This window comes from Hesperophylax consimilis, chromosome 28, assembly GCF_061612785.1.
Source record: "Hesperophylax consimilis isolate HC1 chromosome 28, BYU_Hcon_1.0, whole genome shotgun sequence".
Taxonomy (NCBI): domain Eukaryota; kingdom Metazoa; phylum Arthropoda; class Insecta; order Trichoptera; family Limnephilidae; genus Hesperophylax; species Hesperophylax consimilis.
The window spans coordinates 19686368-19712404 of NC_142863.1; the positions used below are offsets into that span (position 1 = coordinate 19686368).

At 34.1% G+C, this 26037-nt stretch overlaps 1 protein-coding gene across 1 annotated transcript in view; it reads left to right on the forward strand.

The window, feature by feature from the left end:
- par-6 (partitioning defective protein 6) overlaps positions 1 to 26037 on the forward strand; it is a 58168-nt gene that overhangs the window by 2553 nt on the left and 29578 nt on the right. The window contains exon 2 of the mRNA XM_089648873.1: positions 759 to 984. Within this exon, the coding sequence (XP_089504999.1) occupies positions 759 to 984 (226 nt within the window). The remainder of the gene's footprint in view (positions 1 to 758; positions 985 to 26037) is intronic.

The following is a 26037-nucleotide window of genomic DNA, read 5'->3' on the forward strand; positions in this document are numbered from 1 at the left end:
AGGAGTGTGTGCCAAGACCGAGTTGTTTGGCAGTCCGTCCTCTCTGCCTACCCCTGCGGAGAATGGCGTGATGGTTAGTTAGTTTTTATTTTACATAGGTAACTATTAAACCTAGTTTTTGTTTCTTCACTTTTAATGACTATATGTATAACTTTTTAAAGGTGTGTTGAATTTTCATTTTGATGAAATTCATGGAACCTTGTAAAGTGACATATTTTAAACCCGAAGGTCATAGCTATATATCTAACTTTCATGTCATCCGCCACACACTCCTTGCTTCAATCACATTCATACATACTCTTCTGTTATCTTGACAAGAATATTATAGACTTGTACCGTATCTTCTTAAGGCGTTCCTGGCTTTCATTAACTTGAACATAATATATTGACGGGCCCGAAGAACAATGTCAGATGTACAAATTTGTAGTTTTGCAGTAGAGCTGTTTAAAGTTTAGTTTCTGCATGTTTACTGTTTTTGATCATATATTTCTTCAATTAAATAAATAGGGGTTAATGCAAGATAACGAACAACACTATATTTCTTGATCTCAAAAACAGAACAAATGCAGAAACAAAACTTTAAACAGCTCCAAAACAAAAATCTAAAAATGTTTTTTTTTGCAGTTATTCAGTTCCAAATGTCGTTGGGCATGTCTGTTAATTGATATCAGCTGGCTAAAGTTCAATATTTTGGTGTGCTACTTTTTTTCTTAAATAGATAGAGTTACCCATTACAAGCCATCTGTATTTTGTTCCAGTTTGATGCAGAATTCCGCCGCTTCAACGTGACTCGCTCGGATACCTCCAAGTACGAGGAGTTCCACTCGCTGGTGGACCGGCTGCACGGTCTCAAGGACACTGCCTTCCTCATTTCCTACACGGACCCTCGCGATGGGGACCTGCTGCCCATCAACAACGATGACAACCTCGGGAGGGCTCTGCAGACGGCCCGACCTCTGCTCAGGGTCATCATACAGAGAAAAGGTAGGAAACTTGGGATTATTGGGTTACTCTTTATCAGTGGACCTGCCATACAAGATATAAGGAAATAGGACAAACTTTTATTCTTATTGTTATACTCATACTGCTCAAGAGAGGGTCCGAAATGGTCATCCCAAAACTTATAGGTGCGTTATAAATATCAGCATCTGTGGAACATATTTCTTTAGGTTCGTACAAAACATACTAGTGGTGCCAGATCAGTAGATCTGCAAACCTTGGGATTCTACGAGTCTGTTAGTCGGTATTATAATAAATAATGGTCTGGACTCACCAGAACTTACCAATTTAATAAATTTTCATATTCCGTCTAGATCAACCCGACAATCTGATTTATTTTATCTACCCTCGTGTAAAAAATTCCACAATTCCTCGTATATGTGCACAATATAATAAAAAATTTTACAGCATTGACATTTTTGGTAATAACCTAAAGAAATATCGATATGAAGTAATGCGTACGATCGATTATTAATATGAGAGTATGGAATGTATCGGCAGCATCTCCTATTCTCTTACTATTTTCCTCTTCCTCTCTCCTTCCTTTAACACCAAATTAATTTTAAGAAATTAAAACTTCATTTCTAATGCACTTTAACATAAGAAACTTCTGTGGCTTGACTTCAGTTAACTTGTATATTTATATCTATCATTGTATATTATATAAAAGCTGTTTGTTTCTTACAAATAAATAAATATCCCCAAATCTCATAAGTGCGTTATAAATATCATACACCTATGGGACCTTTTGTTATATTTCTTGGGTTCATACAAAACATACTAGTGGCGCCAGATCAGTAGATCTGCAAACCTAGGGAATATACTAGCAGCCTGAGTGCCTTACAAATCTCATAGAACCTATGAGATTTGTTAACACCCAATTAGTACCGAATAGTACTTTCAGAATCAACAGATTTTTTCTGTGATTATCGTGCTTTAAATTGTTATTAAAATAGGAAAAAACATAAAACAACTTAATGAAAAAAGAAAATAACTTAAATATCTTACACACAGCTGGGGGAGAGGGTACGTAATTGTATTCATAGTTATCGGAAGCATAATTATTAGAATTAACCGGATCAACACATACTTATACTTACGTGTATTGGTGCATATGTATATAGGAATGCTCAATTTAAACACTTAGAAGCACACCGAAAAATATTTTTAGGTAAACATTTTAAATTAATTTCTTTCATTTAAACCACCTGAATTGAAAGAGGTTAACTTGTGAATGTGCCTAACCAATATTCTTAGGGGATTCCATACATTTTTTATACTCCTAAAGCGAGGACTTCTGTCTATTAGAATGTGCCAATCAGCACAGAGCGACTCAACTGCTTAACGATTCTGCATTTACCTTCGACATGTTCAAGTCACTTACAGACAGTTCACCATGACCTTGACCTTTACCATGACCTTTTATACTTAAATGTACCTCAAATTTGTAATGTTCTCTGTAATACTTTGGTGCATAACTGTTTTATGGAGAACATAAATAAATAAACTTCCAAGAACAATGTTCTTGCGAAAAGTCACTGAGAAATAGCCCTTTGTCTTGTTTATGTCTATTTATTATTATTAGCGAAAAGAGACAATGATGTACATAATGATTGATTTTGAATATAAGTTTTTGCAGTGTGTTCGTTTTATTCATTATTATTATATTACTCCCACACAATATCAAACAAATTAAATCAATTATTAATAACTACACTCCAGTCCAGCAAATCTTGGCTTAAGGCCCCGCGTAGTAAGTGTTCAAAGATAGTTTGAAATGGAGATATGGAAATACGAATATTAGAGGGAGCGCGCTAATATTGAAAATCGATAATAATTGAGCGAAAATTGTGAAAATATTTAATATTACATGACTCGTTTGAAATAGAGCAAAAATCTCTCGAAAAATGCTTTAGTTGCATTTAAAGATACAATGTGAATTTTTTCATGCCTATAGCATATTAAATAACAGAACAAAACGTGTTTTGCACATAGACATATGAATATTAGTAGACCTGCCCTAAGTGATTAAGCGTATTATCCCCACTCCCCATACCGGTTCCATTGGAGCCGGCTGTGCTCGCGTATGGCCTCAAGTGAAATTTGAAAACGTGACTTGTGCGAACTATGGTCGAGGCATCATCGGTTCATTTTACGAAATAACACGGCAAAATGTTGACTTGTACTATGAAAACTTGTAAAAATAGATGTGAAAAAGAGAATAAACCCAATTGTCGTATTACATTCCATATATAAGCATTATTTTACTTTATTTTAAGCATATTCACATCGTATAATATGAATCAGTTGTTACTATCACATCGAGAAACGTCTGGACGCGAAACACGAAGCTGGTTGGTTGCTGGGAAGTAAATTATGAACATTTATAAAAGTGTCTTAACTAAATACTTAAACGAAATATTCGACTCTGAAAATAGAACCGAATTTTTTTGCCGAATTTGGACTTCGCAAATTTGTTCATAACGTGGCGAGTAATTTGCGCTCCCATGTAAAAATGTCTATTCATTCAAAAGCAGATTTTACTTTTAAGAAGTAAATGGTGATATTATAATGCGAGATGCCTATTTACTGTCAGATTGATTTATTGACGAATCACAGTCAGCTTCACCCCCTTCGTTCTTCAACAGTTGATTTTACCCCTCGCCATTATCTTCTCGTCTATTAATTCCTATGTCTGTGGTTTTGCATAATTTTCGGAGTTTGTTTTTTTTCTATTGAGGGAACGTTTCGGTATAACAAATGCATAGATATTATCTTCAAAAATAACTTTTTTTTTTGGAACTTAAAAACTTAAGGCGATGCCATACGTAGTAATGCAAAATCATGTTTTTTTAGTTCAATCAAGAATAACGAAATACGCCTACTAATAAAAATAGATGTATTATATTTAAAAAAACACACTGTTTTTTTACATACTGATTTTTAAAATAATTAATTTTAGTCAAAGGGATCTATCTTTGTCCTTTGTCAGATGTTTATTTAAACGTTTGTTGACTTCACTGTGTTTCGCTTTGGTAATTTTACATTGGTCTAATTAGCTTTGTTATCAGTTCACTAGATCGTGAAAAATTCTAGCAGCCGTGCTTCCTGGATTAGAATTTTTGGAAGCAATTATTTTTAATGAATATATCTTTATTGAATTGAAAACCTAGTTACGCTAATTTATTGTGATTTTTACGCTCAATTATACACGGTGTCCGGTAACTCGTAGTACAAGTTAGAAGCTGGCGAATATACATCACATCGTTTGGAGTCGATTTAGTGGTATTATTTTTATTTATTTTTACTTTCTTTTTCGAGTCTGTAACCAAGTGGGTCTTCCGACGACCCCATGCATTTTTCTGTCTTATGGGCTTTTAAACTATAGAAACCCCAATTATTCAGTAAATTATTAAGGGTAACTTATTTATTTCCGCAGAAATATGTAAAATACTACAATGATATGTCAAGTATTTAAGCTAATAATAAAATAATAATATTTGGATGACTTGTTTAGCGCCGTTTTTGTGCAAAATCACCTCAAGGGGGTATAAGGAATAATTAATACTAGCAGATAAAAACCCGCTCGGCGGGTTTTTGCTGCTAGGCCCTGCGGGCGGCACTTGGTTGGGCTTTGCCCAGTTTAAGTGATACTTGTTAGTGATACATATTAGGTCATTCATTGAGAGAGGGTGAGTATATATTGTAAATAGATTTAATATGCCCCTGAGGTGATATCTCACAAAAACGGCGCTATAAAAATTGTCCAATAAATAAATATAAGTTTAACATTTTATTGCGTACATATGCATTGATATACAACGGAAATAGATAATATTATGTAATCTTATTAAACTTTATTTCAATCACAAATAACTTTGTTTACATAACTTTATTATATACAACCACTACATGTTTCATGAACGAAGTTCACCTCATCAGGAGTAAGTATACTCCGAAGTCAAAAATTAAATATAGATTACAATTGGAAAGAAGAAGTGGAAGGGGGGGGGAGAGGTTAGAGTGGGCGGGGTTTATCAGGATTAGGAATTACAATATCGTTAGACAGAAAAGACCAGTTGAGTGGGAAAATATTTAAAAAAGAGTATTTTTTTTAAATCTTGTTTATTATATTTACTTTTATATTAACATGTTTTCTAATTTCTAAAAATATAAATTTATTTGCGATGTTTTATATCCTGTGTGAAGTATTTTAAGACCCGAAAAAACATATAGCATATAACCCTAAAACAATATATTTTATAAAACAAAAAGCATTTTATAACGGTTATTCTAATAAATTGATAGTTGAAATACTAAATAAAAAAATTAAACATGATCTCTACAAATGGTAAATTTACCCTATTTCTAAAGATAGATATAAACAATGGCGTAGAATTCTATTTGTGGATAACGATATTTCCAAAATTAAAAATAAAAACTTTCCTGGTACTATTCAACCGGCGTTTTACACTACTAACAGAATGAAGAAATATATTCTTAATAATAAAGATATCGATAACCAAACAAAAAAATCGGGAGTTTATAAACTCAATTGGGATGATTGTAATTTCTTTTACAAATGTAGAACCAATAGAAACTTTGAAGTCAGAAGTAAAGAATATCTCGAAGCTCTAAATGGAAATAGTGAATCTGAGTTTGATCATCTTTTGAATAATGATCACACTTGATAAAAATTCAGGTCTTAAAATACTTCACACAGGATAAAAAGCATTGCAAATAAATATGTTTGATATTTTAGAAATAAGAAAACATGTCAATATAAAATCAAATATAATTAATAAGCAAAAAAAATATAAACCCTCTTTTAAATATTTTCCCACTCAACTGGTCTTTCCGGTCTAACGATATTGTAATTCCCATTTCTGCCCACTCTCACCCCTCCCCCTTACTACCACTTCTTCTTTCCAATTGTAATTTATATTTAATTTTTGACTTCAATGTATACTTACTCCTGATGAGGTGAACTTCGTTCATGTAACATGTGGAGGTTGTATGTAAACAAAGTTATTTATGTTTTAATAAAATAAATAATGCCATCACAAAGTTATAAGCTTCCAGAAGAAATCTTCATATTAAACGTTTGTTAATGGTCCCGTAATTTTTCGTTGGTTAGATGCATATTTAAATATACGCGCCAGTCATTTGGTTTGTTCTTATACCGCCAGAGGGGCAGAGTGGTCGAATTTTGCCTGCAGACCCCCTTTCGGGATTTAAGCGAAACATACTATTTGAATTCGACCAATCAGAGGGCCTACATCGTCCAGACGCAAGGGTATTAATACTATCAGATCAGATAAGGAGGAATAGTAATTTTGGGTACTACCTACTCCCCCATTTGGCTGCGGGATAGTTAATGTATTTTAAAATGCGTCGAAGCGTAGACCTAGCTCGAAAAGATTATTTTTTAACCTTTTAGCTGACGGAAAATGTTGTAAAAAAAATTTGTCTTGAACTGACGACCTTTTAGCTGACGGAAAATGTTGTAAAAAAAATTTGTCTTAATTTATTTTTTATGTGTTTTTTGGGTTCTCTGTCATGTAGATTTCTTAGTTTCCTGCTTGTGCCACTAGTTTCCGGAGACTGTGTATATGTAACACCGCTTCCAAGGACAATACTGCTTATGTATCGTGATCTTTTCCTCTCCTGAACAATTAATGAACAAACTTTTTTTTTTGAGTTCTCTGTTCAGCATTTTTCCGCTTGTACCACGAGTTTCCCGACACCGTGTATAAGCCAGAGATCGGAAACTGTTTTAGATGCTTTAAATACCACCCTGGTGAAAGACCACCACTCCGAATTGAAACGTTGCTTGAAATGGCTTTAGCCGTATTTGGTGACCAGCTCTGAACAGCCAGGTACTTCCTCTCCATCTTTTTCCCCACCCAACTACTTTCATCCTCGAGGTATACCTCATTTGGGTATGCCGTGTGGTATCACTGGCTCAAGGCGGTTGGGAGCAATTGGGACTCTTGTGCGGTACTCACATACGATTTTTACGATTAATCGTGTGTTATCTTTAAATGAGTTAAATGGCTTCATTCCTAACTTTAATACCGTACTACGATATTATCAAAGACAAATATTAATTCAGTACTTTCAACTCAATTACTTAGCCTAAATTGCTAAAGGTAATTTTGTACCAAGAATAGGTACGTCTGATAAAAGTAATCGTCAGTAAACACAACTAGTAATGATAATTAATGACACTTCCACATTCCTATATGGCCGCAATGTTGTCCCAACACTTTAAAATGGACGGCTGTCACAGTACCTGTGATCACTGAACAAAAAACTCCTAGAAATGTGATATTTAAATACCGATTAGAAATAAAGTAGCTAATGAAATTGATTATCAATCTGCTTAACCTCTCGGGCTAATTTTTTCGGTTTTGCGAACAAACAGCTATTGCCTGTAGGGTCGATTTGTTCGCTTTTGGGAACATAGTCATAGTTAGAAATATGATCTGAACGGCGCGTTAGAAAGAGATAACACTACATTTTATATTCAAATCTAGACGTTAGCTATAGAAAAATTAAAATGTGCTCTATGAAACAAAAGGTTCTCGACCGCAATTTGAGAAAAAATTATGAATCTTGGTGAAGGTAACGTTAATGTTTAAAATATTAATGTTTAAATATTGTCTAATAGAAATATTACATTTATTGATTTTATTGCAAATAATGGTCAATATGACATGGGTGATATTTGAAAGTGTTCGACCAATCTCTCCCAAAGTAATGGACGTTTTATACGATGCTTTTTTTCATACCGATCCCCCCAGATGGAAATTATATCGGGAGCTGTATGAAAAATCTTTGTTTTACTTGATGATTATTTTCATACATAGCCCCCGCATACCCAATTTCGACCGATTTATAACAAGTTTTTCGACAAATCTTTAATCTCTTAAGTTCCAAAACAATATGGGTAATTTTTAAAAATACTATACATATATACATTTGTTGCGCCGAAACGTTAATTGTGTGTCATTCACTCGAGAGAAAAAAGTCGCAAAGTAAACTCCAAAAATTATTAAAAACACGTTTTGTTCTGTTATTTAATGTGTTATAGGCTTGAAAAAATTCATAATGTGTCTTTAAATGCAACTAAATGTTTTGTTGAGAGATTTTCGCTCTATTTCAAACGAGTCGTGTTTTATTAAATTATTATATTTTTTAATACTAGCGCGCTCCCTCTAACATTCGTATTTACATATCCCCCTTACAAGCCATCTTTGAACGCTTACTAGATTTCTTGCAGACAATTTGGCATTAGAGAAGAAATATTATGTTGGGACGGTACTAAATCGTCAAAAAATCGGTAATTAACACATAGTACTTAATTATTGTATTTTTATTATTTTTCTCAAATATAAACTAAATAAACATGCATCGGTTGGTGCATAAAATAATGACAGGCTGCAGATGTCAAATGCTGTAAGACCCTGCGCAGAAAAGTTCCACACGGAACTGCGCTGCAGACCGTTACTTTACCATAACGAACTTAATTTTCTGCGCAGGTCTCACAGCACTCGGTTTATGTCGATTGCTTGCCGACCCGTGGGACGACGGGCTTAAACTGTACGAAAATCGGTACCAAAATAGAAACATGTAAAGATGGGTGACCGGATAAATCATCACATCTTTAAAAAGTTAAATAAAGTCTCGGCAAGTGATGAAACAAAAACTTTATTAACTGGGTTAAGTAGGTTAGGTTAAAAAAAAATTCATCGTTTATAATGACTTTATATCACTTTTTAAAAATGTGTTGAATTGTCACTGTGTTGAGTTATCGTGGGACCGTAAAGATGACCTATATGGAAACTGAACAAAAAAAGCGTCGTGTAAAACGCCCATAAGATTAAAGTAAGTCTACTTCTGGCACACGGCCACGCCTACAACACATTTCTATCGTTTTATCTCTGCAGTGACTGATGGAAAAGTGTATTTGTCGATGATAATCATTAATCGTCACAATAACAAGAGGGCAAACATTTTTATACTCGAAAACGTTTTTGAAAAGGTATTTTATTGGTCAATACTCAAAGTATATCACATTTGATGGCCATCAAATCGACCATCAGCAGCATTTTAAATCTTCGACATTTGAACGGTCCGTTTCTCAGCCCCGTTTCAACCTTTGATCACATTTTCATTAGCTGTCAAGCTATAAACTTAGACGTAACAATATACGATAAATTAAATTTAATGTTTCTTAGGTACGATCAATTGTGTGTTTCTCATAAATCTTTATATATAAAAATGCACCCTAATTATGTTTGAGCTCGCAAAATTCTAAAAATAGTCGACCGATATGGGTGAAAATTTCAAAGTTTGTTCTTATTAGTGACAGGATTGTTTAGAGAGTGGTTTGAGTGGTTGAACAAGGTGGGGAAGTACCTGGCTATTCAGGTATGATCGCCAAACATGGCTAAAGCCGTTTCAAGCAACATTTTGATTTTGAATGGTGTTGCCGGGGCTTTGCACTGAGTTTTTTCGAAATTCTCCTCTTCCTTCCAGCCACAAAACACAGATTGGGCATGCCATCATCCCACTGGCTTCGGCAGTTTAAACCCTTGTGCAATGTTCACATTTGATAAAACATCAACAATCTACAAATTAAACACATTTTAAAAGGATTAAAATACTTTTACACTCAGTAAAAGTCTCGCAAAAAATTATTATAAAGGTAATACTTAAAAAAAACTCTACTTTCCCAACAAAATTGCTTTTTAAAATGTTTCCAGTACCAAATATTGATGATATATTTAAGCAAACTTCAATTATAAAAATGTGTAAAGAAAAAAATAACACAGAATATCAAGAATTTTACAAACTGATGAGAAATGGAAATCAATTTATTACGCCAATCTTTAAAACAACTCAAATGCAAAACCATTATATTTACCAAGCCATAAAAAACTACAATAATCTCCCTTCCGAATTGCGCTGTATTACGAACCAACAAGAACAAATCAATAAAATCAAACTTTTTTTCAAAACAAACTTATATTAAAAAAATATATGGATATATTATATTTATATTTTACACATAACATTGAATCACTGAAGTAAGAATCGTGGCTCCCTTATCAGGCACAAGAGCTCCTCTTTTCTGATAAGGTATACATGACAATTATGTACCTAAATATTATATTTTGTAAAAAATGTATGTATTAATGTAACTATGATCTATATTAAAATAATAAAAAATAAAAAAATAAAAATTTTACCTACTGCAACGATGCAGTTACGACGTCATGTCCATGATTGCACGCTACGAAGGCAGGTAACTGACAAGAATGTGTTGTTTTGCATCGCTTAATCAATCGATGCATCCATACAAATTTGCGTGCATAACCGTAGCTGTATATCGTAGATCGTAATTGTATATTAAATGCACTATTATAGATAATTTGCAACACTTATTTTTCTAGGTCTTCTTTTCCTAGGAAGGTCTTCAATCGATAGGAAAACAAACATCATCCAATAGGGGTATACTGTGAGACTGAATCAAGTGCAATGGGAAGGAGGTGGTGAGGATGAAGGTTGGGAAGCGAAGAACTTACCTTATTAGCATTTATATCAAAGCAAAATTCTTGACCAGCTGGAAGGCGAATTTATGTTATGTTATAGGCACTCCGCACTAGGCATCGCGAAATTTAAATTCGCAATTTTCGGGTAAATACTAAATAACGCGAATTTTCGTATTTCACGCGATATTCTGACATTCTGATATGTGCTTAATATTTCTTTTTCTACGGTTTTGACAAGCTATAACCATTAACTGGGACGCAGATAACTTCAGAGTCGAAAACGCTGTGTAGGCAGGGGCGACGCCAGCCTCTAAGCTAGGCTTAATTTTTTAATAGAGCTTACAGGGAAGGAACAAAGAAGTAGGCAGAACAAACTATAAATATTTACATATAAGCTTACCCGGCGTTGCTCGGGTTTATGAACAGGGCCGTGAAGAGGCCCAAAATATTATTTTGCATTGGAAATGTATATATGTTTTTTTTATTGTCTAGATAACTTACATAGATATAAAAAATACTAGTAAATATCGCACATTAGTCCCAATTCTTCAATGATCTCGGAGCCCTGTGGAACTATAACATCTCCAACTACAGTAAGTGACCGGATCGAAAGGGTGGAAAATTACTTACAACTCTCACAAAGATACGGAAAGCGCCGCAGGCGAAATTGTTTCCATTGTATCGCTTTGGGGTGGGTATGTGGTGAGGATGGAATATTCACAAACACACAGAAAAGGGGCTGCTAGCGAAGCTTTTTCTATGGATATTCCCAATAAGAGAATAATGAATTGAGGCGAAAATGTATGTAGGTTGAACGCACAAATAAATTGCGTTCAATTTTAAATTTTTTGGGAAGTCAGTATCTCTATGATATTTAGACGAAAATTCTTAAGTATTTTCTTAAACGAAAATATTTTAGTATTGCTTAACACAGCTTAACCGGCTAGTAGTTGAGTGGACTGCTAGCTGAGTCCTCCATCATTGCACAAGCAATATTTTTCACTTGCACATAATGTGAAATATTTTTCCGAGTTCTGTGTCCTCAATGTGTATCATATTGGAACCTAGCCGGCGCCCTCTCCGAAGTTGGGACACTAGGCCGGTATCTCTTGGGGCCTAAACGGAATCCGGCCCCGAGCGAGACGACAAAAATAACGCGAATTTCACAATAAAACATCGTCATATTTTCAGGTCCCTAGTGATCACCGTTCAGAATCGTAAAGTGTCTTGAAATGGCTTTCGCCGTGTTTTGGTACAATATATTAATAGTCTGTTATATTCCAACCCTCCTCTTCTACATCGCCTCCCAAATTGAAAATCTCATCTCTCTCCCCACTTCTTTTAGCCTCTCTGGCCGCGGGCAGTTGACAGTGACTCTTGCGTGATTAAAAAAAATGAAATCGGTCAACTTGTAGGCATTCGAATTAAAATACATACCTAATACATTGTTTACATGTTTTAATTAACATCTATTTATTACACATCAAGTTAAGCCGATTATCATAAAAATAATTATTAACCGCAGCAATTTTCCCAACGGCACGTTTACATGGAGTTTTCCTTTTTCAATTACAAACTACAAGACCTTACTGGCACCTTAACCCTTAAATGCATGATTTATTAATTTTTCTGGAAAAAAATATATTTTGTAGATATTTACATGCATATGCAAGGAAATATAAAGAGTTTATTTTATTTGTAATTTTTTATTGATATTTGATTAAAAAAAATTGTTGCAAATTTACAACACCATGTATTTATTAAAAAAATAATATGAACAATTTACGTATGAAAAAAAAAATAAAAAACCTAAAAAAAAATCTCAAAACGAATAAGTGTACCGGAAAAATACGAGTTATTACATATAAGTATTGTATTATTGTATCTACTTACCTAAGAAAATCAAAATAATAACAGCAAAACCAAACTGTAATTCTAACCTCCAACCAATTTTCGAGAATCTTCACTTTGTTGAAGAAAAAGTGACATTTGACATTCGCGAAAGAAAAAAAAGGTGATTCCACTCGATAAAATATATTACCGTGAACTTGATAATTCTAAAACGGCATGCATTAAGTATACACCAAAGAGTTAAAGGTGGTTTGAACGGTATGTTGCAGTTTTACAACAGTATGCATTTAAGGGTTAACTTCTTGCCCACTGAAAGAATTCCTACAAATGCTATCTGTAGCGATTTAACCCTTTCGTACCGTGTGTAAATTTGAAAATACATAGATTTAAGAAATTTTTCCTCCCTAACTTGATCGAATAAAAATTGGCGTTTTTTTATTGCTGGCATAATATATATGGCTTTGCGCGCTATTTTTTTAGCTAAGCGGTCGTCATTTTTTTTTATTTTGTAATGTGATATTTGTGTTAATCTCGACCGATTTTTTTTAAATGTAAGTTTTAAAGATCTTTTTTCAACGTTTAATTTTTATAATTGAATAAAATGTAATGTTTTTGTACACAGTGTACGATTTATCATTGTATGTGAAACACGCCCTCTGAGACCTAACGTTCTTTCGAATGAGTCCCAAAGTGGACTATATCGACCCCCAGGGGTCGTCTTCGATCTGCAAGGGGTCCATATCAATGATAAAATAGGGGGTATGAGATGAAAATGTGGGTTAAAGGGGGGTTTTCTAAGTACAACAGTGAAATTCTGAAATGTTGACGAGAGGTCAAATTCTGGGGAAATCTCGAAACAAGCAAATATTGCGAGAAAATATTTATTTCGAGGGGGAATTAGTAATTACAAATCCATTATAAATTATAAAATCTAGGCAAATTTCGAATATTAGGAAAGCCGAGGGTGTACCCAAAACAGAAAAAAATCGGATCGTGGTCTGCGGGGAAAAAAGTTTGGGGACCTCTGCTCTTTTTATTCGTAATATTGTCGTCGTTGATCGAACATCTTATATCGATGCTCGGATACGTATTCTTTTGAAAAAGGCCATTAAATAGTGCAAATTAGTTCCCTAAGTTCAATATTGTCATGTGGTTTTAAAATAACATCAATTGTGATTGTATGAGGTGAACTGTAAACTGTAGTTATATGGAGTTTTCATGAAACCAACAGGACCTAAAAGCAACGAATAATATGAGGCTTCCTATACATTTCTCCTCGTATTCCCAGTGATTGTAACACTCCCGAATGAACATTTTTTTTCCATTTTCATACAGTGACATGAGACATTTCGACTCGTAGGTTCCAGACAATGGCCCGCAAACACTTCCATCGTTTTATTTCTGTGTTCTAGGCTCTACGATATTAATTCTACTGTAAAAATATTTAAGCTACTCGAAAAAATTCAATGGCCTCAATGAATCAATAAGGACGGGTTGTTTCGGAGAATTTGAACAATTCATCAAATTTCAACGTTCGTTTTCAAGTTCTGTGAAAGATTTTTTCAAGTTCTGTTTTTATTTCAGTTTTGTCAAGCAACTGGCCTACAATGATATAATAACAGAACTTGAATAAGACTTTCACAGAACCCGAAAATGAACGTTGAAATTTGATGAATTGTTGAAATTCTCCGAAACAACCCGTCCTAAATGCACATTGAATTCTCATAAATAAATAATAATAGATGACCCATGAGAGAATAATAAAATTTCTATTCGTAGCCTAACTTTCACGATGCTTGTAAAATCGTCTGTAAGAACGAAGAAGCGTGGATTTCTCATTTCATGTATGGGCGTTGTCTTGTCTGAGATTTTTTTTAATATTCACAATAGGTATTATAATAAAAGGTAGTATTTTATACGGGATCAATTCTACTCGGCTATGAATTAACGTCGCGTGTTAACATCCCGGCGTGTGCAAAAAAAAGTTATTTGTAGGTGTTATCTCTAAATAGTATAAAATAAAGTCGCTATCCGCGTCTGTCTGTTTGTGCGCTTAGTTCTTCTAAACTATTCAACGGATTTTGATAGAGTTTTTACTATCATTTAGAGAATTTCTTCCGGAAGGTTTACATATATGATACATGCATATTATATTTAGAGAAAGTAGAGAAATGTCGATGTTTTATAATCAAGTCGAAAAATTATATTTTCGGGTACTACATTGCCAACGCTGGCTAAACCTTATGAGATACATCAAAATAATGTACTACGGAATTGTACATCTTAAAAATGCCTACAGTACACGTCAGCTAGTTTCATATATAATTTAAAATAAATTAATATTGTATATCATGTTTGCGGCGTAGTACAAAACGTCGCTCTAGTTCGTTTTTGTCCAACAGACCATTTTTGGCGAAATTGAATTAAGTATGCAGTTGTTTAGCATTTATCTATACGATACAAGTGAAAAATAATTTAATCTTCTTTTTTGACACATTTACAGACAATGTCAATTGACATCGTTTTAGAGATGTGATATGACACAAAGTCTATTGACACCGTTTTAGAGGAGGAGTTATACGACATAACGTCTATTGACACTGTTTTAGAGGAGATGTGATATGACATAATGTCTATTCGTCGCTCTAGTTCGTTTTTGTCCAACAGACCATTTTTGGTGAAATTGAGTTAAGTATGCGGTTGTTCTCAGAAAGCATTTATTTATACGATACAAGTGAAAAAAAATATTTTAATGTGTTTTCAAGAAGCAGTTTGTCTTAAGTCCACCAAAATTAAACAACATTCTAAGCGTGTTTGTCCAACACTTTGTCCTCATCCAAATTAAAAACGTGTTTTCTGCGTAGTTTTAAACATTTGTAACGAATTTTACTTAAAATCATAATCACTTTAAGGCGATGCACTAAGTGGTGTAATATTTTAAATTGAACCGCTATCAATAACAACCCTTACGTAGATGGCTATAAGGTTTAAATTCCCGCTTAACACCATCCGCCTGTTTTGATTTATGCAAGAAAAAACATGGCCAAAAAGTGCCTTTTATTTTATTTTGTGGATGTTCAGGCATAAATATTTAAAAAATTTCGATCATTTTATAAATAACTTAATTTGCCACATTATACAATAAAATCATTAACCGAAAATAGGTTCGTAAGTAGGAGATTTTGAACTTTAAAGCCGTTATCATAGGCCTTATACATTATTTTTTTCTGGGCTTATAAAAAGACTTATCTAAAAAATACTCGATTATTTCAAAGGCCAAGATGTATTCTACTCGCAGTATTTAATTAAAGCATCTGAAACATTTCTAGGCGACCAAATTTTCAAACCAAAAACACATTTTGCATTACTACGGTATGGCATCGCCTTAAATCATTTTAGTAAGCTTAGAATGAGCTAATTTAATTTTATGTGTTTATCGTAAAAAAAACTTTGAAGCGCTATTTCTCCCGATTTACGTTTTGGTTTTGCTTGAAATGGCATTATCCCTTGTTTGGTAACCAGATCTGAATACGAACCGCCCTGTTCTTAATCTATTTCCCCTTTCTCTACTTTCACCATTCTGTCTTGGCACACAATCCTTGCTTCATTCACATTAATACACACTGTTATTCTGACTCTTTCATTCTTGTTTGTGTCATGTCTTCCTCGGCCATGTTTTTACAAGTTTCTTTCTTTAAAATGAAAATGTCGCATGTCTCGGAATCGTCTTGTAAATCGCCCTTTTGAAAACGAGTCCGCCCTTGTGTTAATAAGCCCCTCAAAGACGGGCTTTTCAATTTGTGATGAGCCAGACGCCTCTGGAAGGGCTTTCCTTAATGGGGTTCTCCATTCATCGCCGCGAACCTTTAGTTGAACACCATTTTAAATTCAAGCCATCTTTTTCGCTGTTTGAGTGGTCTCCATTTTAAATGAGCCATGTAAAAAAATCGTACCCAATTATCTTCGAGTGTTTTTTTTCTATTTATTTTTCAGTCAAGAATTTCAGTCTGGATTTAAAAATATGTTTTAGAAATTTAATTATTGTACAGAAAGATATGATTTGAGACTTTCACGGTCAAAAGTATTATTGCGGTTCATTTTTGGGGTATTATGCTATATTTGTAAATCTACACATCTGCCATGATTATGGACACTGTAATGCTGTTCGAAACGTTGGCTACAGAAGGGGGTAGCGCAACACGGCATAATTCCCCAAAAATGAACCGCTGTAATTGTACAGAAAGCTTATAGGTACTTGTAGGTACCTACCTACCTACAAGTATCGCAACCAGAGCTGTTTTGAATATAGTTCTCACACCAATGCATTGCTTGTATACAGCATGTTTCTCTAGTATAATTTCAAATATACTTCCAAACAGGCCAAAAAACCACCTGGAAGTGATTTTAAAAACTTTAACTATGTTTGCGTAATTTTTATTTATTTATGTTTTTAATTATGTGTGTCCGTTTGTAACATTAAAATCTGAAAGAGTCATTCATCTGCTTTTAAAAGCTGTATTTAATTTTGGGTCACGTTCAAAAGCAGCGAATCTATTTGAAATTGAATGTCAAGCGGAAATATTAATTTGATGACATGATATTTTTTTGTCTAGACCCGAGGAATTAACTGACAGCTCGCTATTTACAAAATATATTATATAATCATAGATTTATGCAATTGCGTACTAATAATTCGTCGTTCGCTATTAGAGAAGAAGCATTGAGAGATAATTGGAGGTCAAAAAGTGGAACCAATTTTTTCTCTTTGTATTTCATCTAGATTATAATATTTATTCAAATGACAGAAAATAACACTCATAGTTTGTACAAAAGTGCTTCAAATTTGAAGGTGTTAAAATGCTACATTTTCATGAAAATTGTTGCGTCTTTGGAAATGAGCGTACCGGGGTGCCCGAAGTAAGATCAATTTTATTGGCCTGTCTGGGAGTACATTTTTTTGTTTGTTTAAATGTTAGTTTTTAATCAGTTTTTTTTTTAATCGGTATGGATCACACTTCTAGGAATTGTTGTGTTCAGTGTTACAACTTACAACCACGCCCCGTACGTGTACGTAACTTTGTAACAAGAAAAGTTTCACTTTTGCGATCGCTGTTCATTTTTATTTTATGCAAAACACACATGCATTATTTTCCCGTCATGTCGTGGGAGGCTCTGGTGAGGTGGTACCAATTGTGGAATAATTTTCTAAAATGAAATAGTGCCCAAAGATGGCCGCGGCCATTGCCGAAAGTCACGCTACCAATGATAAACTCATTTATATATTTTGATTACTGACGATTTGATGGAAGAGCTATTGGGTACATGATAATATGTTGTGTTATTAATTTGATGAATTACACGGTAGATTCGTAAGCTACTTGGTTTCATTGAACCAGAGTTACACACAGACACACAACCGAAATTAGTATTTTTGATGACTAGTGCAGACACGTGAAAAATCACGGGATAGGACGGGATTTATCGGAATTATTGATAAATCAGTTTCGATTTTGATAGTGACAATAATAATTTTCTGTTAAGAATATAATCGCTTGAATTCTTCACAAAATCAGTTCCTATTTTTGAAAATGACCCAAAGCAATTTTGTATGATCCAAGATATTTGTATTTTTGATGACTAGAGCTGACCCGTAAAAATCACGGGATAGTCGGAATTCTGGATAAATCAGTTTCAATTTTGATAATGACAATAATAATTTTGTGTTGAGAATATAATTTAATCGCTTGAATTCTTAACAAAATCAGTTCCTATTTTTTAAAATGACCCAAAGCAAAGCAAACCCGATAAATTTTTATTTTTGATGACTTGTGTGAAATTCACACATTCTGAATTCTTGAACAAATAAGTTCCAATTTTGAATTACAATTAAAATATTAAATTACAAGTAGTTACTTTATCGCTTGTCTGAAATCTTCACACAATCAGTTCCAATTTTCAAAATGGGACTTAAATTCAGAACAAATTTGGTTTCATTGATCCGTGTTAAGCAGGACAGACATTTTTTTTTATTAATAATTTTTCTGGTACATACATTGGTATAATTTTACAATAAAGGAAACACTTTTTTTATATAACAGTTAAAAAGTAAAGAATAATACATTTAGCAGATTAACCAAAAAAAATCCCACATAGGCCTGATTTAGTATTTTTTTATGATATTAATACTTGAACCTATTTCTAAAGTGCTAGATACTCTCAGTATCGCCCTAGTGAAAGACCACCATTCAAAATAAAAAAATTGCTTGAGGTAATTTTTGTTTAATAATCATCTTAACTGCTCGCAGCCATCAGAATGGACTAGGGCATCTCCGATTAGGGTACTTGCTTTGTTGTGTTGTGTGGCATAAGAATGGAAGGAGATGGGAAGAAGAAGGTTGGGACCTACCTTGTTACCAAACACGGCTAGTATCATTTCAACCTTTTCAATTCTGAAGGGTTTTCTTTAACTAACCTAGAATATCTTCCACGGAGAAAAATGATTACTGCTGATTTCTTCAAATTATTTGTAATCCGGTTAAAAACGGGATTACAGGCCGTTTCTTGATAAACTTTGAGTAAATTCGTAATAATATCGGAACACGTGTTCATACACCTTTCGTTTGTCTTGATAATATATGATGATGCGTAATTGAATTTTTGTGAACACGTGTTCCGACATCGTGACCATACATTGGTATTTTACTAAAAGTTTATAAGAAACCCTATCAATTCATTCGATAAGTGCCTGCAATCCCGTTTTTAACGGGATTACGAAATATCAGAAATATTTTTATCAGTAACCGTGTACGCACTGGTACGTGCCGCTAATAAATATTAAGTACATACATTAATAGCTATGCTGCATCCATTTCATACCTACATTTAAATCATCTTGATATCAGACACTGAACGGATTTTACTGCAAAATTTGCATACCTCGTTTCACATAACGTTATCGATGAAATTACACAATCAGCCTGCAAACTGACTTCATGTACGGCCATACAAAATTGGCATTGATCAGACTGCGAGGCGTTGATGGGCAGCGAGCAAAGGTTTGTGTGATTTTATCATAACTGTTACATCGATTGTTGGAATGTTGTATGAAATTTCTTAGATACGCGATTTGCAATGTTGATGTAAAATATGATTGAATGGTAGATGCTATGATCAGAGATGTGCAAAATGGGTACCCAAAACCATTTGAAATGCAAAATGGAAATGGGTCAAAACTTTTCCATTTGAAAATGCAAAATGGTTTTTAGAAAAGCATTTCAAATGCAAAATGCAAAATACCTATTTTCAAAATGCATTGAAAATGCAAAATGGTTTCTCAGGTCAAACAATCAAAATAATTATAGAATTTTAAAACAATTTTGTCATTTAATAATGGACATCAATGTAAAACAAACATATTACATGATGGTAAATCCAAAAACACCAAGACTACAGATTATGAAACCACAAAAAATTTGCGCGGGACTAATGTTGCCAACGTAAAAACATAGAAACTGCTATCTAACATTTAATATTACAGCGTCATGGCCCCATGTTCAGTATTTTTTGTAATTGTATCACTCAATTGCCAGGGCTCCTACCAGGGAGCAACTTGACAAATATAAATTATCTCTCCTAGCGAGGTTGAGGACCGACTGATATTTGGGGCTTATGAAAAAAAGATGAGTGGAGAAAGTAGGAAGAATGTTGCAAAAAAGCATTTAAAATGGAAAATGCATTGAGAAAAGTATTTAAAATGCAAAATGCAACATGGTTTTTAGAAAAGCATTTAAAATGCATAATGGAAAATACCCATTTTGCATTTCCATTTGAAATGGATTTATTTGAAATAATGCACATCTCTGGCTATGATACTCTCAGAGTCGCCCCCGAGAGAGACCGCCATTTAGATACGAAACGTTGTCTGATTTGAATAACCAAGTACTTTCCAACCTTCCTCTTTCCCATTGTATTCTATTCCCCTATTGGGCATGCCATAGTCCCGCTGTCCGTGCAGTTGAAACTCGATGTAACTCTTGCGGTATTTAAATTTGCACATTGAAATAAGTAACAGAGATTGATGAAAATTATCGATAATATTGTAGTGCGAGATTGAATTATCGATTTCCTTCAAAGCCTTTCAGTATACATTATTCTTGCCTCTTTTCTAGAAGGATTTTGAACTCAATGTCCGTGCTTTACAACGGGCTGCAGAGTTTTTCAAAATCAAATGTAGACAGTAAATTTCCTCTTATTTTTAACTTGCAAAATTTCATCAACGTGTATCAAAATTTCATCAAGATGTATCGAAATTTCATCAAGATGTATTGAAATTTCATCAAGATGTATCAAAATTTCATCAATATGTATCAAAATTTCATCAAGAGGTATCAAAATTTCATCATGATGTATCAACACTTCATCAAGATGTATCAGCATTTCATCAAGATGTATCAACATTTCATCGAGATGTATCAGTATTTCATCAATATGTATCAAAATTCCGCTTTAAGGGGAGGATAAGGGTGGTTTTTCAAAATCTCGTGTAGGCTTTCTCTTGTTTTGAATGTCAAGTGTGCCAAATTTCATCAAACTCTGAACACTCACAATGATAATATATCAGTGTGTTTGTTTGCTCACCATGAATTTAAATCTCTAGCCTTCTGAAACCTTCATCATCACTTTTGGCTCTACAACCCCTGGTGGGTCTTGGCCTCCTCAAGAGTCTTCCTCCACTCATCTCGGTCCCGCGCCAGCTCTCTCCAGTTAATTTATTATAATATTATTAATAATAATTTATTCATCATCATCATCACTTTTGGCTCTACAACCCCTGGTGGGTCTTGGCCTCCTCAAGAGTCTTCCTCCACTCATCTCGGTCCCGCGCCAGCTCTCTCCAGTTAATTTATTATAATATTATTAATAATAATTTATTCATCATCATCATCACTTTTGGCTCTACAACCCCTGGTGGGTCTTGGCCTCCTCAAGAGTCTTCCTCCACTCATCTCGGTCCCGCGCCAGCTCTCTCCAGTTTCGAAGCTCCAAGGCAGACAAATCTTTGAGGACGTTGTCGCTCCATCTTAACCTTGGCCTTCCCAGGCTCCTTCTCCCTATCGGTCTTGAGCTCAGCAGGGACTTTGGTTCTTGATGCTCGGTCATTCTCTCCACATGACCTAGCCACCGAAGTCTTCCCAGTTTTATGAATTTTGTGACGTTTCTGAAACCTTAGTATCTCGAAAAATAAATCTGTTGGATTTTGATGAAGTTTTCACTATTATTTAGAGAATTTCTTCCGAAAGGTTTATACATAAAATACATGTAAATTATTTTTTTATAGAAAGCCTCTGCTTTTCTCTTAAAGTCAAAATAACAAAACATCGACTTTTCTCTAAAATTAAATGTTTTGTTATCAAGTTGTTAATTTTTTTTACCTACATTGCTAACGTTGGCTAAACCTTATGAGATACATCAACATAATGTACTACGGAATTGTATATCTTAAACAGGCCTATAGAAAGGTCCGCGACGGTATATGTTTACCTCTTGTTTACCTCCTAGGGATAAACCCCAGCGAAATAACAAATTGGGTATCTGGAGACTGTTTTCCGAACCCGCGTTTTCTGGGCCAGTAGACGATGATTTTACTTGCTCGGGCAGTGGAGTTCGTCTAGGTCTAGGTATTCGGGCCTATCTGTAGCATAATCATCTGTATGTAGATATGTAATACATTACTTAATAGTATTATGACTGACGCGTCATTGTTAGTTGTGTATTCAATATTCTTAGTCTGAAGCTTTTTAACATATTTGTATGTTCAATTTTCTATAAATATCGGTGTGAATTCGATCTACGATTTACAGCTCATATCTCTTTGAATAGAATCATACAGTGCTTAATAATTTTACAAGAATTTTGTCGTTGGTGCAGATCCGGTGGTTCACACATAATATTACAGCTAATGCATCATGTAGATACCGTGAATAAAGGCTTTGTCCACTTCCCGATTTACCTTTTAGGAACATACTGTTGTTCGCACAAAGCAAATTCCACAAGCGCAATCACTCCATTGCGTAAGGACTGTTATGTGCTAAATATCTGCATAATTCGCACGATGTGGTATAATTGTAGCTATATTTGGCCGTTGCAGGAATGTTGATCTGAGGAAATATGTTGTAATAAAGGGTTGAGGCAAGTGACGTAGGTGGAAATGCGATAGACTGCGCGTCTTGTGTTTGAATTGTGTCGGATGTTTTCCTGTGGGGGTTTAGTATGACTATATAAAGGATTCTGAGGTACAAGTGACGTAGTTGGAAATGCGATAAACTTGTCTGGAAGCAGATTGACAGTTAAAAATTAAGCATGATACGTGTCATCGGGTTTCTGGAAAACCATCGTTCAAAAGTTAAACTCAAAAACCTTGATCAATAAACTTTCGCAATTTTCCTATGCACTGTGTCTGAAAACTCGTAGTACAAGCGGGAAACTGGTGATTCTACGTATCTAACAAAGAGAAAAAAACTTATTTTTTCGATCTGGGTATTTCGATATGTAGGTACATATATATTTACTTCCTATTTTGGCAAACTAAAAAGAGTTTTGATGGTATTGTGCTTCTGCGCATTTTAAAATACATTAAACAGCTGATTTTTTAACACCCAAGCGGCTGATCTCTTTCAAATTTGACCTAAAAAAATCCTACTTCAGACTCCATTTATTCGAAAACGAAAGATTAGGACGGGTTGTTTCGGAGAATTTGAACAATTCATCAAATTTCAACGTTCATTTTCGGGTTCTGTGAACGACAAAACTGAAATAAAAACAGAACTTGAAAAAATCTTTCACAGAACTTGAAAATGAACGTTGAAATTTGATGAATTGTTCAGATTCTCCGAAACAACCCGTCCTTAAAGTTATACCTCAAAGTCGACTTCAAATGTGATTTAAATTGTATGAGTTTCCGGACACCGTGTATTTTGTGAAGGTATTTGAATTATAAATAAAAAAAAACGTTGTTACTATGGAATGAGAGACGGTAAGGGGAGGAATTGAATCCAATCGAAGTAAAGAACGTGTTTATATGGAATACAGTTTTGGTTATGTATTTCATTGTCAAAGTGATGTTCCCATAATATATTGTATCCATTTTTCCCCAAAATAACGTGTCTTTGTGGTATTGTCGCACTAATGGGGCAACATCTGGTTTAGTTGGGTGATGGATGAGGCTCGCTGGAAGGGGTCCGGATGACGTCACGATTGATGGCATAATGTTGACTGAAGAATGTATCCATCCATTCATATGACAGGGATTATTCCAACTGTTTATTTGTTATTAGATCTGTTCTGTTTTTTCTTAGCACCGACATACATACATATAACAAAAAATCTGCGGTTTAAGAGACACCGTTCGTTAGTTCCCTTTTCCACCAAATCATTTTCACAATTTCTGTCCCGATTGTCACTGTAAAAATCCTTGTTAAATTTTTATGCTTTTTTTCTCCATAACCCACAAAGATGAATATAAATTAAAATCCGTATTTATATTACTAATCTTCCGTAACTACTTCCACTAATATCACATCAACCAAACATATATGGCTACCCCACGAGAAACTGTGGAGATTTTAGATTTCCAAAAACAGATTTGTCGTGAACCTAAAAAAATCTTTATTTTAAAGGATTTAAACATATTTAGTCTATGGATTTAAAATTTGTAATGAATTACCGGCAGATATTAAAGAAGCTAAAAGCCTTGCTGCTTTTCGTTGTTTATGCCTAAATACGGCAAAGAATAAGTTTTAGATGTATTGTAAAGTGTCCTAAATGTAATAGAAATAAGTTAAAAAGGTTTATACCTGATATAAAAATGTAATTTTATAACTAAATGAATAAATAAAAAGTCCTATTCTCAATAATCAATTAGACATATCAAATAGTCCAATATAAGGTTTGTTTCCAATAAACCCTTTAAAAATATCCGAGTTCTCCTTATCACCATGTTAGTTGATGCTTTGTTTCTCCAGATATATTATCACAATCCATTAGTCTGCATAATTATCTTTCGGTTTTTCCCATGTCTTTTGTACTTGTGTAAATGTATTGTATGATTTCTCTGTGTTTGTTATATTTATATCATGTTGTCTCCCTCTATTTTTTTTTATATATAAGCTCACACTTTGTACTTCTTGTTTAGTAATAATTTTTACCCTGAAGATGCTCGAGTAAAGTGAACCCAATCGGTTCTAAAAATTATTAAAAACTCGTGGTTTTAAAACAAAAAGTATTTTATTTAATTAAATATGTCAAACTACAAAGTAATCGCTTTCTACAATAATAACTATTTTTTACTTCCTCACTATAATGTATTTACTACAATACGTAGTACCTATCATATTATAAATAACTACTATAATATACTGTGAAATCCTCTTCCAAACACTAGCTAACGCATCTACGGAAGAGTTAAAAATCCATTGTAAATGCGATTTTTTATGTAATTACTTTTTAATACTTATACTTCAATAAAAGTGATTTGTGTGGATGGCTATGTTTTAGTTCAATTTTGTCTTTCTTGAGCAGATAATAAATTTCATTCGCCTGTGGCTCTATACCGTTTTCTTTCAAATCGTTTTAGATTACATTTCTAGTTCATATTCAGTTTCATGGGCAACCCTGGCCATATTATATACTATAATGTATATGTGTTGCATCGTTTCCGTTCCCCAGCTCCGAGCAAGCGTTCCGTGAGTAATCCGATAATATTCGTATCAGATCCGCCCCTCTCGCATCGCGAGTCCAACTCAATACCCGATAAGATCATACCCATCGCATCACGCATTACTCACTCAACTCTATCAACACACTCAATGTCCTGGTTTCAGGGCTGGACCTGCCTTGTCTCAAGGGCGCTGTATTAAGAGGAAGCTACAAGCCAAAAATGTGTATATTCTTGGTATACCTTATGTTGCTGGTAATAGGCATTAAAATCGCTTGACAAACAGAGTTTAGAAACGTTCGATTTCAAGCCCAAAACTGGTTTTTATTTATTTTGTAAATAATTTTATAAGAAACCAAAAAAGTTCATCAAGTGAAACTGTCACAGATAATCTTAGCTATAATACTGTAGTTTTTAAAAGTTGTTTCCTTTACGCATTCATACATTTCTATTGGAATTTTTTTTTAGTATGTTATATTTATATTTTTATTGAGTAATTTATCTTTTTACTTGTATTCTACTCAAGCGAAGCGATAGGAAAACCTTCAATTTATCTAAAGCTTATTTTATGGTGTTCATAATGTACACCAATTCGTTATAAAGATTAATCAAAATAGTGATTTAGCATTAAGCTTCGCCTTGTGGTATATTTAGCGCCTTGGCTCCTTGGGAATCGTCTGCCCAGTGCACAGTGCCCAGATTGCACTGCAGAGTTTCTGTGATTTACGAATGCTTGAAGAACTATACTGTGAGATAATAGAAACAATGGAGGTGGGCCATGAACTAGTATTATAGCCAGGTACTTCCCAACCTTCAATTTCCTTGTCTCCTTTTCTTCCTCACTCCCTTCAACCTCCCACGATACCCTAATCGGGGGGTAGTTGGGACTCTAGTGCGGTATTAACATAAAAACGA